Below are 17154 nucleotides of genomic sequence, written 5' to 3'. Positions count from 1 at the left end.
ATCAAACCTAATTTTTATTTCCAGAGTTAAAGGTCTTACAAATAAGAAGAAATATAAGTTCCGTGTCTTGGCAGAGAATCTTGCAGGACCAGGAAAACCAAGCAAGGAAACAGAGCCAATCTTAGTGAAAGACCCAATTGGTATAATAAACACTTTTTTAATGGTTTAATTTAACAACACAAAAAAATTTCTTTGTTTTCAAAGTAATTAATATTGGACTCCTGTCTAGATCCACCATGGCCTCCTGGAAAGCCAACTGTGAAAGATGTTGGCAAGACATCATTATTCCTGAACTGGACAAAGCCAGAACATGATGGAGGGGCAAAGATTGAATCTTATGTCATTGAACTATTAAAGACCGGAACAGACGAGTGGGTGAGAGTGGCTGAAGGAGTTCCCACAACTGAACACTTCCTCAAGGGGCTTATGGAGAAACAAGAATATTCATTCCGTGTGAGAGCTGTGAACAAGGCTGGCGAGAGTGAGCCCAGTGAACCCAGTGACCCTGTGCTGTGCAAGGAGAGGCTCTGTGAGTATTGTTTCAGAACGTGCTGCTACTGCAAATACACTGTCTCTGTCTTTAAAAAAGCCCCATCTCTGCCTGTCTCTGTAGGTACCAAGTGAACTCTTGGAAGGCTTATGAAATATTAAAAGTCTGTCCTGCCCGAAGTTTTAATACTTTTGGTATATTCCCTGTCTTCCAAGATCTTTGATGGGAAATACACTGACCTGTTTTACCTTCTTTTTCTATTTCGCAGATCCTCCTTCACCACCTCGGTGGCTTGAGGTTATTAATATTACTAAAAACACAGCAGATCTTAAATGGACAGTCCCAGAAAAAGATGGAGGTTCCCCAATTACCAACTACATTGTTGAAAAGAGAGATGTAAGGCGAAAAGGCTGGCAGACAGTTGATACAACAGTGAAAGATACCAAGTACACAGTGAGCCCACTCACTGAAGGCTCATTGTATGTGTTCCGTGTGGCTGCTGAAAATGCCATTGGACAGAGCGACTATTGTGAAGTTGAAGATTCGGTGCTTGCTAAAGATACTTTCAGTAAGTTTCAGATTTGCTTACTGAGTGATCAGTAGAAACAGCTCATGTGTAATGGATTCCTATCCTTCTAATGTGTGTAATTTTTTTCTTTAGCAACCCCTGGGCCACCATATGCTCTTACAATAGTTGAAGTGACAAAAGGTCATGTTGATTTGAAATGGGAACCACCTAAGAATGATGGTGGCAGACCAATTCAAAGGTAAGGTCATTTTAAGTTTGTGTAGCGTTTCCTGTAGATTAAGATCTTTTCATGAATGAAGACATTTCTCTCAAAATGTTTAAATTTTAAATGAAAAAGAGGTGGATGGATATAAAAGAGAAGTCATGTGGTCAAAGCAATTAAGGGTTTGATTTTAAAATGTGGAAATTTTGCAAATATAAATAACTTAATGTGCATGAACAATGAATGTGTGTCAACATCCTCAAAACAGCAACTAATCAAATCAAATTGAGCTGTATATAAAATTAAAAAAATGAATAAAAATTAATGCAACCATAGTCTCCAGTTCTTCCAGAGCTGTAGCCACTTAGACCCATCTACCAAGTAATATTGTTACATTTTCCTTCTGCCTTAGTTTCTCATTCAGACTGTATACAGTCAACTAAGATGAAGCTTCATCTCTTTTCTGTTCATTCTCTTCTTTATTTCACTTTTCAGACTGGTTTACTCCTTTATGTTGCTTCCAACTTGTCCTTTTCTTTGCTTTCTAAAGTATCTGTCCTCTGAAATTCACCTTGAAAGCCAGTTAGATTTTTCTTCTTTATATTTTCACTCTTCCTCTCCTTCCCAATCACAGTAAGCATATTGTAAACAAACTGACAACTACAGAGCAAAAGTCCTGTAATTCACATTACTTTCCCATAACCTATCATAGACAGAATTTTGACAGCTGAGTAACTCACAGATAATATCTACAAATATTTTCAGTGGACTAACCACTGAGATCCAAACTAGCAAACATACAAGTAAACTTGGAGGTTCTTTTACCTCTGCAGCTCTCTAAAACCTGAGAACACAGCAGAAGTTCAGGAATTGGCTTTCAGAACTCAGTATGTCAGTAATGTCAGCCCCATTACATCCAAGACGTACCAGGACTACCAGGACCACCAGGACCAAATGCCTGATGTGTGAAGTAAAGTTCATTGAATTTGTAACTCATGACTCTCTACTTTTCCATTGGCCAAACTATTCTAATCTCTATCTATTTTATTGAGCAAGACTGAAGTGTTCATATTTCAAGTGCCTGATAGTATTTTCCCCAATTTATTCAGATATGTTATTGAAAAGAAAGAAAAACTAGCCACTCGCTGGGTAAAAGCTGGCAAGACAGCTGGTCCAGATTGCAATTTCAGAGTGACAGATGTCATAGAAGGTACAGATGTACAGTTCCAGGTTCGTGCAGAAAATGAAGCTGGCTGTGGTCATCCCAGTGAACCAACCGACCTCATTCATATTGAAGATCCAACAAGTAAGTAATAGTATAATATACAGTGTATGGATTAGGGAAGCAGTGCAATGTGTAGAACAGCTATTCTGGGAGAAAAATGACACAATTATTTTCCATTTCTACAGGCCCTCCTTCACCTCCTCAGGATTTACATGTCACAGATGCAGGTCGGAAGCACATTTGCATTGCATGGAAACCACCTGAGAAGAATGGTGGAAGCCCTATTATTGGGTATAATGTTGAGATGTGCGAAGCAGGAACAGAAAAATGGATGCGAATCAATTCTCGTCCAATAAAAGATCTAAAATGTAAAGTGGAGGAAGGTGTTGTTCCAGACAAGGAATATGTGCTGAGAGTCAGAGCTGTCAATGCCGTTGGAGCTAGTGAACCATCAGACGTCTCAGAAAAAGTTGTTGCCAAGGACCCAGACTGTAAGAATAGATTTGTTTTGGGTTTGTTTTTTTTTTTTTTTCCAGATCTGCATAACTGAAAAAAGAATGGCATTTGGCAAATTTCTAGTAATATTATACTTACTTTTACAGGTAATCCAACCATTGATCTAAAAACTCGTGACATTGTTGTTGTTAAAGGACAGAAATTAAGTATCCCTGTACCCTTCAGAGCTGTTCCATCCCCAACTATAACATGGCACAAAGATGGCAAAGAGTTGAAAGCTGGTGACAGAACAACAATGAAGAGTGACTACACCTCTGCATTGCTCGAAGTCATAGACAGTGTTCATGCTGATGCTGGTGTTTATACTATCACACTGGAGAACAAGCTAGCATCAACAACTGGCTCAGTCAATGTCAAAGTCATAGGTAACTAGGCTTCTTCCATTCTAAGAAAGATACTTATCCTCACTTGTGCCCTGCAGCTGACAGAAGAAAGGACTAGAAAAATTCCTTTTCTGCCATGTGGAGGAATCACTTCATCTCAGATACATGTAGATTGCCATAAAGGCATTACTGTTACAAAATACCACAGAAAAACACTATACCCCAAGTTGATCTAACTAGTCAGTGGCTGCTCAGAGCCCGATTATTATGAATAGTCATCATATAAAAAAGCCTATAAGAATTATGAATATTTCTCACCTTTAGGAACATAAATTTGTATATATGTTGTGCAGCCAACATTTGTGGTTTTGGTCTGTTTTCTGCAAAGCAAAGAAATGCAATATAATTTCATATTTGTAGGAATACAATTTGTCATCTGTTTAGTTAACTAATTTTATTATTCCTATTTAAAACAGGACCACCTGGACAGTGTAAAGACATTAAGGCAAGCGAAATAACTAAGAATTCTTGCAAAGTATCCTGGGAACCTCCAGACTTTGATGGTGGTACTCCTATTCTGCATTATGTTCTGGAACGCAGAGAAGCTGGTCGTAGAACATATATTCCAGTCATGTCTGGTGAAAATAAGCTTTCATGGCAAGTCAAAGATCTTATCCCAAACAGTGAATATTACTTCCGTGTTAAAGCTGTCAATAAGATTGGAGGAGGTGAATATCTTGAACTAAGAAACCCAATCATTGCAGAAGACCCAAAACGTAAGAGGTTTTTTACTACTAAATAATCTATCAAAATTAATTTTAACTAAAATCTTTATACTTTATTTTCTCATATGATCCCTCTTTTGCTACTCTTCCACAGAGCCTCCGGATCCTCCTGTTGACCTTGAGGTCCATAATCCAACATCAAAATCAGTAACACTGACGTGGAAACCACCGCTGTTTGATGGTGGAAGCAAGATTATGGGCTATATAATAGAAAAGCTCGCTAAGGGCAAGGAAAGGTGGGAGAGATGCAATGACTATCTGGTACCTCTATTAACTTATCCAGTGAAAGGTCTTGAGGAAGGAAAGGAATACCAGTTTCGTGTTCGTGCTGAGAATGCTGCTGGCATCAGTGAGCCTTCTCGGATTACTCCTTTTGTGAAAGCTGTGGATCCTATTGGTATGAATTGCTCATTTGATTGTTTGTAGTAATTGCCGTACATCCTCAAACACGTTGGAAGATTCTACTCTCCATTTATCATTCTGTTATTACAGAGGCTCCAAAAGTCTTCCTTGCTGCAAACCTACAGTCTGGCCTTGAGGTGAAGAGAGGTGATGAGATCATACTTGAGGCACATATTTCAGGGTCACCTTATCCATCTATCACGTGGCTGAGGAATGATGAAGTTGTCAGACCAGAGGAAATCAAAAAGAGAGTAACAACATATAAGAGGAAGAAGAAGGGCGAAGCTGAAGAAGAGGAACCTTTCCAGCTTTCACTGCCAGAACGTACGAGTATTGACAACCATAAGGAAGGAGAGTCTATACTATCGGTTCGTGACTCCATCAGAGCTGACCATGGCACATTTACAATTAAAGTGGAAAATGATCATGGTGTTGCAAAAGCCTCATGTGAAGTCAATGTGTTAGGTATGCAATGAATGTTCTCAAAAATATCTGATTTTTCAGAGTATTGGATAAAAAGTGCACAAGATGAGTACTCATCATTTATCTTGCTTTACTAACAGATACACCTGGGCCTCCGGTCAACTTTGTATTTGAAGATGTCAGGAAAAATTCTGTCATTTGCAAGTGGGAGCCTCCCCTTGATGATGGTGGAAGTGAAATCCTAAACTATGTACTGGAAAAGAAAGACAATACAAAAGCTGAAATGGGCTGGGTAACTGTCAGTTCAACACTCAGGCATTGCAAATTCCATGTAACAAAACTGATTGAAGGAAAAGAATATCTCTTCCGTGTATTTGCTGAAAACAGAGTTGGATCAGGGCCACCGTGTGTTTCAAAACCAATGACAGCGAAAGATCCTTTCTGTAAGTTCTTATTTTGAAATACAACCTTTTCAGAAAAACAGTGCAAAACTACACAGAGTCTTAGAACACTCAGTTTCATCTGTGTGAATGTCTCCCAGAAGAAAATTGAGCAATGTAATTATTATTTATTGCACATTTTAAACCATTGAAATAAAGGGAAATAAAGAAAATATTCTCATTTTAGTAGTAAAGAAATAAGAATGACAATCACTGTCATAAAATTTTGCACTTAAAACATTTAACATCTGAATTCTCTGTGTTCAATAGACTAATATTCTTACCAAAAGAGAGAATCACTTAGTTTGATTAGTGATTGCAGTTAGGAATCAAAGTTTCTAAGAAAGAGAGTAGAAGAACTATGAATGACTTAAAATTAGCCATTTCTCATATCTTAGTTCTCTCTTAGCTTTGAGTAATCTCTGAAGAAGACAGCAATGATGACAAAATTGCAATTATTTTCTTTCAGCTCCACCAGATCCACCTAATAAGCCTGATGTGCAAGATGTTACCAGCAACAGTATGTTGGTTAAATGGAATGAACCAAAAGACAATGGCAGCCCGATCATAGGATATTGGATTGAAAAACGTGAAATTAATAGTACTCATTGGGCTCGGGTCAACAGGAATCTTGTGAATGCTCTGGAAATAAAAGTTGAAGGACTGTTGGAAGGATTAACCTACATCTTTAGAGTATGTGCTGAAAATGCAGCTGGCCCTGGTAAATTTAGTCCACCATCAGATCCAAAAACTGCACAAGACCCAATAAGTAAGTAGCTTAGTAGAAGCTAGTAACAGATGGGTGACAGGATAGGATTCATAGCTTTTAACTTTGATTTACACCTTTTTGTTTATAGTGCCACCTGGTCCACCGATTCCACGGGTTGCTGATACAAGCTCAACTTCTATTGAATTAGAATGGGAACCTCCTGCATATAATGGTGGTGGAGATATCACTGGTTACCATGTATACAAACAACTAGTGGGAGTAAAAGAGTGGTCACGCTGCACAGAGAAACCCGTTAAGGTTCGACAGTATACTGTTAAAGAAGTCAGAGAAGGTGCAGACTATAAACTCCGTGTTACTGCACTTAATGCAGCTGGTGAAGGACCACCTGGTGAAACCGAACCCGTAACAGTTGCAGAACCTAAAGGTATTGCAATTGTATTATTTTCAAGAAATGTCCAGCTGCCTAAAAGGTGTTTTTGAATCTCTCCCTTGAACTAATTAACTGTTTCTCTCTCTTCTGCAGAGCCTCCCACTGTTGAGCTGGATGTTTCTGTCAAAGCAGGCATTCAGATCATGGCTGGACAAACTATTAAAATTCCTGCTACTGTGACAGGGCGTCCTACTCCCACCATTGCATGGGCTGTGGAGGATGGTGAATTAGACAAAGATCGAGTTGTTATTGAAAATGTTGGCACAAAATCTGAGTTAACCATTAAGAATGCATTGAGAAAAGACCATGGAAGATATGTAATTACTGCTACCAATAGTAGTGGTTCCAAATCTGCAGCAACCAGAGTAGAAGTGTTTGGTAAGAAAAATATTTTCCAAAATCAACTGAGCATTTCGTTTGGTGAGATAATCATTGGGCTTTATCTTACTTGTCTGATTTTGTTTTTTCAGATGTTCCTGGGCCAGTCCGTGACCTAAAGCCAGTGGTCACAAACAGAAAGATGTGTTTGCTTAACTGGTCTGATCCTGAAGATGATGGTGGCAGCGATATCATCGGCTTCATCGTTGAACGGAAGGATGCCAAAATGCATACATGGAGACTAGCTATAGACACAGAGAGATCTAAATGTGATATTACAGGTCTAGTTGAAGGGCAGGAGTATAAATTCCGTGTTAGTGCCAAGAACAAGTTCGGTACTGGTCCAGCTGTTGAAATAGGACCCATTCTTGCAGTTGATCCATTAGGTAAGATGACTAATTTTATGGGATTTTTTTAAACAATTTTTAATTATAGGTTAATAAACCGGTATTGTTGTGTGAACGGTTTTCTGTACAGAAAGTGTATTTACTTTTCTACTACCTGGATAAGGCATCTGCCTTAGATTAATTACTTCAGTTAGATCTCTGAATCAGTTCTGTAAAACTACTATGGTTCTTTAGGTAACAATATACTGATGTCTACTGAGACACTACTTGTTACCTTTTTATCCACATGCATGAGAAACTTCATACTATCCATAATCATACTCAGATACTTTGCATACAAAAGCTATGGCTTTAAAAAGCCAGAGCTACTGTATTCCTATGATTAAAAATTCTCTAATTTTTTAATGTTTTTTTTTCATTATGATTTATCTTTGTTAATAGGTCCTCCAACAGCACCTGAGAGGTTCATGTACACAGAGAGGACAAAGTCAACCATTACACTTGATTGGAAGCCTCCACGTAGTGATGGTGGCAGTCCTGTCTTAGGATATATTGTTGAGAAGAGGAGACATGATTCAAAAGACTATGAAAGAGTTAATGCAAGACTCTGTCCAACAACATCTCTTCTCGTTGAAAATCTTGATGAGCTTCATATGTATGAATTCCGTGTCAAAGCTGTCAATGCTGTCGGAGAAAGTGAACCATCATTGCCCCTCAATGTAGTTATACAAGATGATGAAGGTATATCTGCTTAAAACAATCCATGCAAATATCTCCAGAACACTGCAAGGCAATTTCTCTATTTCGTCTCCATCTTCACTCTGTCATTTTTCTTCTTGTTTCCAGTACCCCCAACTGTTACATTACGCTTGGCTGTGAGAGGAGATACTATCAAAGTGAAGGCAGGAGAACCAGTTAATATTCCTGCTGATGTGACAGGTCTGCCAATGCCAAAGATTGAATGGGACAAGAATGAAGTTTTAATTGACCAAACATCCAGTGCACTTAAGATAACCAAGGAAGAAGTATCTAGAAGTGAAGCAAAAACTGAACTTATCCTGCCTGCAGCAGCAAGGAGTGATAAAGGCACCTACACTGTGAGAGCTTCCAATCGTCTTGGCACTGCATTTCGCAATGTGCATGTTGAAGTGTATGGTAAGGATGCGACATTTTAATAAAATGACAGCTAATAAAATGCTCTTGCCTTTTTCTTAATGTAATTCTGTGCTCTGTTGCTTTCATGCAGATCGTCCTTCTCCACCAAGAAATCTTGCTGTTTCTGATATTAAAGCAGAATCATGCTATTTAACATGGGACGTGCCTCTTGATAATGGTGGTAGTGAAATTACCCATTACATTATTGAGAAACGTGATGCTAGTAGAAAGAAATCTGAGTGGGAAGAAGTCTCAAAAAGTGCTGTTGAGAGAAGATTTGGGGTAATTTATAAAATAACTTTATTACATACTTTAGTATATGTAAAAAAATAACAATGGTAAACATCTAATGAAAACTGCTAGTGGCATAGATAGCTGTGCTCATGCTCCATTTAGCCTCCAGAATTACTGGATGAATGTTGCCCATCTATGTATGTGTGTTTTCCTCATGTGACAAAACAAAAGAAATTGTTCTCTTTTGCTACTTAATCTCAGCTGAGTTTAGGAGACATCTTCCTTTCCATTGCCCATCATTATTGATAGATTTACCAACAGAAAAAACAAACATAATAACATTTTTATTTATGTTTGGTCCTATGCACGTGAAATAAGAATATCCCTAGGGCATTACATGCAGCTGTGTACTACATAAACATAGGTATGTCAATGAAATTCCAAGACAGAATTTAAAGCAAAAAAACGCTGTATAACTTCAAATAAGTTTATTCTCAAAGTAGCCAAGTGTTGATTTAAATCTTATTTTTCAGGTATGGAATCTTGCAACAAATGAAAAATATCAATTCAGAGTCCGGGCTGTAAACAAATATGGAATAAGTGATGAATGCCTCTCAGAAAAAGTTGTTATTAAGGATCCCTATGGCCTTCCTGGACCTCCTGGAAAGCCAAAAATTTTAGATCGCACCAGATCATCAATGCTGGTGACTTGGGAGCCTCCTTTGAGCAATGGTGGCAGCCCAATAACTGGCTATTGGTTGGAGAAGAGAGAGGTGGGAGGTGTCTACTGGTCACGTGTTAACAGGGCTCCAGTAACAAAACCGTCAGTAAAAGGTCTAGAGTACAATGTGCTTCGTTTGGCTGAAGGTGTTGAATACCAGTTTAGAGTTATGGCTGAAAATCTTGCTGGAATTGGCCCTCCCAGTGAACCATCAGATCCTGCCTTAGCAGCAGATCCCATATGTAAGTATATAATTTGTACGACTATTTTTAAGGACTATATAACACTAGAAACAAAATATTATTTATATTGAATTTAGTGCAATTAATCCAATGCTTTGTTTTCATTAAACCAAAAAGAATATAATGACACAAAGTAGTTTCCTGATTTACTGTTTTTCACCGTTTTAAAAATAATTAGCATTAATGCAATTTTTTTATGAACCTTAAACTGTGATTACACCAATGCAAACATTGCCAAATAAACTTGAGTTCAGAATCAGATTTTTATATTATCATTTTTCTTTATTCTTAAAGAGTTCAATCTTTATGCCTTGTACCTTAAATATCTCTTAATAATATATGCAATATATGTAATTAGTATGCATGTTCTAGGATTATATGCTCTATGTATGACAGAAGAAAATTAAAATGCTTGCATTCTTCTAGAAACTATTCAGCAAAATACAGGCAGCCACTAACTCTCAGGTAATTTTTACTTGCTCTTGTTTTACAAGTTGTGCCTGGTCCACCGTCTTGCCCAGAGGTCAAAGACAAAACCAAATCATCTGTAGCTCTTGCATGGAAGCCTCCACAAAAGGATGGTGGCAGTCCTATAAAAGGATATATTGTTGAAATGCAAGATGAAGGTAGTACTGATTGGAAGAAGGTGAATGAAGGAGACAAACTCTTTCCTACTTGTGAATGTGTTGTTCCCAACTTGAAAGAGCTCAGAAAATACCGATTTAGGGTGAAAGCTGTAAATGCTGCTGGAGAATCAGAACCAAGTCCTTCAACATCAGAGATACTTGTCCAAGATATTCTAGGTAAGTGTTCTGGGAATTAATTTAGGTATTTATATCTAAATGCCATCTACTGCTGTGAATGTTCAAGCAGGATGCCAAGCAAGCCAAAGTCAAAACAGAATAATTATGCAAACATGTAACTAAAGATTGACACACATATTCGAAAGTGTCATGATGACCATTACCAGGGCAGGATCCATTAGAAAACTGATGAGCACCTACAGTCATACTAAGGAAATAATCTGTATTTTATGAAGAAATGACTACAACAAATTTTTCTATTCATATACTTCCCATCTTCCATTTTGCATACCCAACCTTTCTCACATAAACATGCTGCATGCATTCTGCATGTTTATGTGGGGTTTTAGCTCAGTGCTGACAGAAATTTACTTTAAGTAGCTCTTAAAATTGATACATTAAAATATTTTTGCAGAGGAACCAGAAATCTTCCTTGATATTGGAGCACAGGATTTCCTCTCTTGTCGTGCTGGCACAACAATTAAAATCCCAGCTGTTATCAAGGGTCGTCCAGTTCCAAAAACATTTTGGGAGTTTGAAGGAAAAGCAAAGACAACGGCAAAGGTTAGTAAAAGAGAAAGGGTTTTTTTACATGTGTCTTTCTAGATATTTAAGCCTGTCCCCTTCTATGTTTACATTATTTTCCTTTGTTTATAGGAGGGAGGTCATACTGTACCTGAAGAAGCTCAGGTAAAGCAAACAAATTTTGTAGCTTTAGTATCGTTGCATTTTTCAAACATAAAGTTGATCTATTCTCTTTCTTTCTGTAATACACAGGTGGAAGCAACTGATACACGTTCAACGATTATCATCCCAGAGTGCAACAGAAGTCATTCTGGACGATACAGTATTACAGCAAAGAACAAAGCAGGACAAAAAACTGTGCATGTCAGAGTCAATGTGCTTGGTATGGCTTACACGTATTGAAGTATTCAAATGCTAGTTTTTAGTCTTATTTTTCTACATATTTATGTAAAATTGTTTCTGTTGTGCTTTTACCTTGACAGATGTCCCAGGCCCACCAAAAGACCTAAAAGTAAGTGATATTACAAGAGGTAGTTGTAAACTTTCATGGAAGATGCCAGACGACGATGGTGGAGATAGAATCAGAGGCTATGTTATAGAGAAAAGAACTATTGATGGAAAGGCCTGGACTAAAGTCAATGCAAGCTGTGGAAGTACTTCCTTCATTGTACCTGATCTCATATCTGGCCAAGAGTACTTCTTCCGGGTACGTGCAGAAAACCGTTTTGGTGTTGGCCCTCCTGCAGAAACCATCCAACGGACCACAGCCAGGGATCCAATCCGTAAGTGAAATCAAAGTAAAAAAATTCTTTACAACCAGATAGTACTGTACAGTGGATTTATTCACATTTCTGTTTTGTTTGTGAAGATCCTCCTGATCCACCTATTAAACTGAAGATTGGCCTTGTAACCAAGAACACAGTGAGCTTGACATGGAAACCACCAAAGAATGATGGTGGAGCACCGGTTACACATTATAATGTTGAATGTCTCCGCTGGGATCGTACTGGAGAAGTGAAAGAGACTTGGAAGCAATGCAACAGACGTGATGTGGAGGAAACAAAGTTTACTGTTGAGGATCTTGTAGAAGGTGGAGAATATGAATTCAGAGTCAAAGCTGTAAATATAGCAGGTCCTAGTAGGCCTTCAGCCACAGTCGGCCCACTTGTTGTCAAAGACCAGACTTGTAAGTACTAACTGATACCAGTATATAGAAATTCCATTTTAAAATTATGAAGTATTTTTGTATGTTAATTTTTTCAACATTTCGTAATAGGCCCACCATCTATTGAACTCAAAGAATTTATGGAGGTTGAAGAAGGAACAGATGTTAACATTGTGGCCAAGATAAAGGGTGTACCCTTCCCCACATTAACATGGCTAAAAGCTTCTCCAAAGAAACCAGATGACAAAACACCAGTGCTGTATGATCAACATGTCAACAAGATTGTTGGTGAAGATTCTTGCACTTTATTGATTCAACAGTCTCGCAGAAGTGATACAGGCTTATATACTATAACAGCTGTAAATAATCTGGGAACAGCTTCAAAGGAGATGAGACTAAACGTTCTGGGTAGATATCAAGAACTCTTATGCATTGCATAAATTGATAGCATTCATGTAATACTTTAATAGCATTTTAATTAATTCTTCTTTATAAAAATGTATCTTTTAGGTCGTCCTGGACCTCCAGTGGGACCTATTAAATTTGAATCCATTTTGGCTGATAAAATGACAATATCATGGCTTCCTCCATTAGATGATGGTGGTTCTAAGATTACAAACTATGTTATAGAGAAAAAAGAAGCAAATAGGAGGACATGGGTACCCGTTACTAATGAGCCTAAGGAATGCTTATTCACTGTTCCCAAGCTGATGGAAGGCCATGAATATGTCTTCCGCATTATGGCACAAAACAAATATGGTATTGGAGAACCTTTGGAGAGTGAACCAGAAACAGCACGAAACCTTTTCAGTAAGTAGGAATATGCTTTCAAATTATGTCAGTCGTTTTCATACACTGGTATGTGTACGGCATGTTAAATACCATTATTAATTTTCTTTCTTCATGTAAGTAAATTTTCTAGAATAGCTTGAAGAGCTTTAGAATTAGCAGTTAGTTCTTAAAGGACATGTAGTACTTAAAAATACTCTTCTCCCTCTTTATTATATATTAAAATACTATCTTGAGCTTTTTTAAGTTTTGAATATACAAATAAGGGTTTATCTGATAAGATTCAGGTCGTTCTGTTGTATTTGAGACATTATTGAATTTATAGATCAGGAAGAGCCAATTTCCTGCCTTCAGTTCAGACAGAGTAGCTCTGATGTAGAAGAAATATTAGGCTGGCAAGAGAAAATCATTCTTAAAACGTCCACGGTTATGCTGGGCACTGAAATGGGGTATTGATCCAGGAAGGCAAGAAAAACTCATTTTTGACAATTCTTATTTGAAGGAAAGTATTTTGCGTTTCACAGAAGTATATGTATCTAAACAGGGATGGGAAGGTGAATGTGGGAAGAAGTCTTGTGCACATAGGTAACTACTGAATGCAACTGTGTTACCATATGAGTGCATAGCTCTGTTTTGCACTCTAGCTATCTCCATCTTACTTTAGCATTTTATTTTATTCTTTTTTACAAGCTATGTGTGAATTTTTTCCCCCAGCTGTTCCTGGACCTTGTGACAAGCCAACAGTTAGCAGTATAACACGTGACTCAATGACTGTAAACTGGGAAGAACCAGAACATGATGGTGGCTCTCCTATTACTGGTTACTGGTTGGAGCGCAAAGAGACTACAGGAAAGAGATGGACTAGGGTTAACCGTGATCCTATCAAACCTATGGCACTGGGGGTTTCATATAAAGTTACAGGTCTAATTGAAGGCTCTGAATATCAGTTCCGTGTTTCAGCTATCAATGCAGCTGGTGTTGGTCCACCCAGTATGCCATCTGATCCAGCAATGGCTAGAGATCCCATTGGTAAATATTTTCGATTCCTATTTTTTAATTTGAAAATGTTCAGATAAGAACATGGAATATAATGGTATGATGATATTTTTCAGCCCCACCTGGCCCTCCTATTCCAAAAGTTACTGATTGGACAAAGTCTTCTGTAGACTTGGAGTGGACTCCACCACTAAAGGATGGTGGTTCTAGGGTCACTGGCTACATTGTTGAGTATAAAGAGGAAGGAAAGGAAGAATGGGAACGGGTAGGTGGAAAACTATTACAGAATCTGTGTTTCTTCTCTCTATGTGTCTAGCAAAAGAAATCCCTCCAGAAAATACATTTTTTTACAAATTTTCACTATGCACGTTATTTACTAAAAGTTCACATTTTTGCACCATAATTATCTTCATATATTTGAAATGTAAGACCAAATGTAAAAGTCAGTAATTTCTCCTCCACAACATCAAGTTAACTTTGCAGTTTCCTAAACTCAGAATTTTAAAATTTTTAATTTTTCTGTTTAAAGATGTGAGAAATTATGTAGGTAATTTTTTGATAACAGAACCAAAGACAAGACCAAGTTACAACTGGCAGAAAAGTAAATCTCACTGGTATCAGACTGTGCCAAATCATTTGCAACTACTATATCCCTACATTTGCCTACTGTTTTCAACTACTGAAATTTTTTTTCAATAATGCATTACTGTAAATTTTTTTTCAGTAATGCATTACTGACGATTTTGTTGCAATAATACATTACTGAAAATTTAACTGATGCATACCTTGGTTATTTTTTGTGTCTCCATAAACATTTGGGTGCATTTTAAGTAATACCTAAATTTCCTGCAGTGTTTCCAGGTAAACAGGCTTCATATTGGGGTTTAAAAAGAGCAAAGAATTCCTTTTTTTTGTTTGCCACTCTTGCTTATATGAGTTTATTTGTCCAATAACACATGTAATTCTTGTAAGACTACAAACTATTGTAATTGCTGTAACATCCTTGTCTGTTAGAATTATCAAAAAGGTGAATCTTCAGAATAGCTTACATGTCTGTGTCCTGTATTTCTTTACACACGTTCTGAAGAATTCTGTGTGAGCTAGATCCATGTATGCTTAAGACTGTCTTGTGTTTGTAAATCTGCAACAACATCTGATTTAAGATTTGTTTCAAACATCACAAAGAAATTGATGATACCTTGATGTTAGCTGATGCTATAATATTTTTTTCCAGGTAAAAGATAAAGAAATTAGAGGAACCAAGTTCGTTGTAGCAGGATTGAAAGAAGGATGTTTTTACAAATTTAGAGTTAGAGCAGTGAATGCTGCTGGCATCGGAGAGCCTGGAGAAGTTACAGACATTATTGAAATGAAGGACAGAATTGGTATTTATCACTTACATTTACATTTTTAGTACCTTTAAGTAAAAGTGAGAAAGAAATTAATTTAAATGTTTTTGTTCACCTCCCACAGTGGCTCCTGATATTAATTTGGATGCAAGTGTCAGGGACAGAATTGTTGTTCATGCTGGAGGAGTAATTCGGATCATAGCGTATGTCTCAGGAAAACCAGCTCCAACAGTGACTTGGAGCAGGGATGACCGCGCTTTACCAGAAGAAGCCAAAATTGAAGAAACAGCTATTAGTTCTTCCTTGGTCATCAAGAATTGCAAAAGGAGCCATCAGGGTATATACACTCTTCTTGCTAAAAATGATGCTGGTGAGCGGAAGAAGACTATTATCGTTGATGTGCTAGGTAAATAGCAACTTCAGTCCTTGTGAACAAGTGAAATTACGTAACGTTCAGCATGTATACTTAAATAGTCCATTTCTTCTTTGCTTTCAGATGTGCCAGGCCCAGTTGGAATGCCATTCCTTACTGAGAACCTAACCAATGACTCTTGTAAATTGACATGGTTTACTCCAGAAGATGATGGTGGTTCTCCTATTACCAATTATATAATTGAAAAACGTGAATCTGACCATAGAGCTTGGACTCCAGTAAGCTACACAGTTACAAGACAGAATGCTACTGTTCAGGGACTTACTGAAGGGAAAGCCTACTTTTTCCGAATTGCAGCTGAGAATATAATTGGCATGGGTCCATTCACAGAGACACCAAAAGAGATTGTCATTAGAGATCCAATAAGTAAGTATGTTTTCAGGTTTGGATTACTGTCGTATGACATGAATATGCAGAAAAATGCATTTACCTTTTTGTTTGTTTGTTTATTCACAGCTGTTCCTGACCGTCCAGAAGACCTGGAAGTAAAAGCAGTTACCAAGAACTCTGTTACGTTAACTTGGAACCCTCCAAAATATAATGGAGGTTCGGATATCACCATGTATGTTCTAGAGAGCCGCCTCATTGGAAAAGAGAAATTCCACAAAGTTACAAAGGAGAAAATGCTTGATAGGAAATACACTGTAGAAGGCTTGAAAGAGGGTGATACCTATGAGTATCGTGTGAGTGCTTGCAATATTGTGGGGCAAGGCAAGCCATCATTTTGCACAAAACCAATCACGTGCAAGGATGAAATTGGTATGTATCTTTTTCATATTTCTTTTGAAAACAGTGATTACATTTACTCATTCCTTACTTTTTCTTATTAATATTGCTGACATTTGTGGGCATTGTGTTTTCTAATATCATCTTTCAGCTCCTCCATCACTTGACCTTGACTTTAGAGACAAGCTTATTGTTCGGGTTGGTGAAGCTTTCAGCTTGACTGGACGTTACTCAGGCAAGCCTGCACCAAAGGTTACTTGGCTAAAGGATGATATTGTTGTGAAAGAAGATGACCGTACAAAGATCAAGACAACTCCTGCAACTCTTTGCTTGGGGATACTAAAATCTGTCCGTGAAGATTCAGGCAAATATTGTGTTACTGTAGAGAACAGCACAGGATCAAGAAAAGGATTTTGTCAAGTTAATGTTGTTGGTAGGTTTTACTGAACAACAGTATCATCTGTGATTTTTAGTAGTGATTAGAATTCATTGAATTATAAACAATGTAAATATTAAAACATGTTCTTTATTACAATAATTTGATTTACTGAATTCACATTTATAGTGAAATACTATTTATTAATTTTAAGTACATAGTTATCTCCGGCTTACTTTATTAAGCATGAATAATTTAATGTGTCTATGTGCATTTAAAGAATGTCAACACTGTAGAAACTGTCAATCACCAAATACCTTATAAACATTAAGGAATTAAGTCCAGTGAGTCAAACACTTATTAAAGAGAAATACTCTTGAAGTCTTGATTCCTTATTAAAACTGTGATGCTAAGTTTCTA

At 37.4% G+C, this 17154-nt stretch overlaps 1 protein-coding gene across 1 annotated transcript in view; it reads left to right on the top strand.

The window, feature by feature from the left end:
* TTN (titin) overlaps window positions 1-17154 on the top strand; it is a 243157-nt gene that overhangs the window by 162842 nt on the left and 63161 nt on the right. The window contains exons 221-254 of the mRNA XM_054830237.1: window positions 25-140; window positions 230-529; window positions 759-1058; window positions 1152-1257; window positions 2331-2527; window positions 2632-2937; window positions 3049-3327; window positions 3762-4061; window positions 4165-4467; window positions 4563-4937; window positions 5036-5338; window positions 5805-6104; window positions 6193-6489; window positions 6589-6873; window positions 6966-7259; window positions 7662-7961; window positions 8067-8375; window positions 8467-8657; window positions 9143-9572; window positions 10067-10375; window positions 10791-10939; window positions 11033-11065; window positions 11153-11282; window positions 11383-11682; window positions 11769-12086; window positions 12177-12473; window positions 12576-12875; window positions 13569-13883; window positions 13967-14115; window positions 15085-15235; window positions 15324-15605; window positions 15696-15998; window positions 16089-16391; window positions 16510-16791. Coding sequence (XP_054686212.1) covers window positions 25-140; window positions 230-529; window positions 759-1058; window positions 1152-1257; window positions 2331-2527; window positions 2632-2937; window positions 3049-3327; window positions 3762-4061; window positions 4165-4467; window positions 4563-4937; window positions 5036-5338; window positions 5805-6104; window positions 6193-6489; window positions 6589-6873; window positions 6966-7259; window positions 7662-7961; window positions 8067-8375; window positions 8467-8657; window positions 9143-9572; window positions 10067-10375; window positions 10791-10939; window positions 11033-11065; window positions 11153-11282; window positions 11383-11682; window positions 11769-12086; window positions 12177-12473; window positions 12576-12875; window positions 13569-13883; window positions 13967-14115; window positions 15085-15235; window positions 15324-15605; window positions 15696-15998; window positions 16089-16391; window positions 16510-16791 — 8912 coding nt within the window. The remainder of the gene's footprint in view (window positions 1-24; window positions 141-229; window positions 530-758; window positions 1059-1151; window positions 1258-2330; window positions 2528-2631; window positions 2938-3048; window positions 3328-3761; window positions 4062-4164; window positions 4468-4562; window positions 4938-5035; window positions 5339-5804; window positions 6105-6192; window positions 6490-6588; window positions 6874-6965; window positions 7260-7661; window positions 7962-8066; window positions 8376-8466; window positions 8658-9142; window positions 9573-10066; window positions 10376-10790; window positions 10940-11032; window positions 11066-11152; window positions 11283-11382; window positions 11683-11768; window positions 12087-12176; window positions 12474-12575; window positions 12876-13568; window positions 13884-13966; window positions 14116-15084; window positions 15236-15323; window positions 15606-15695; window positions 15999-16088; window positions 16392-16509; window positions 16792-17154) is intronic.

The sequence above is a fragment of the Grus americana genome, chromosome 6, assembly GCF_028858705.1.
Source record: "Grus americana isolate bGruAme1 chromosome 6, bGruAme1.mat, whole genome shotgun sequence".
In the NCBI taxonomy this organism is placed as follows: domain Eukaryota; kingdom Metazoa; phylum Chordata; class Aves; order Gruiformes; family Gruidae; genus Grus; species Grus americana.
This window is presented reverse-complemented; position numbering and strand designations above follow the sequence as displayed.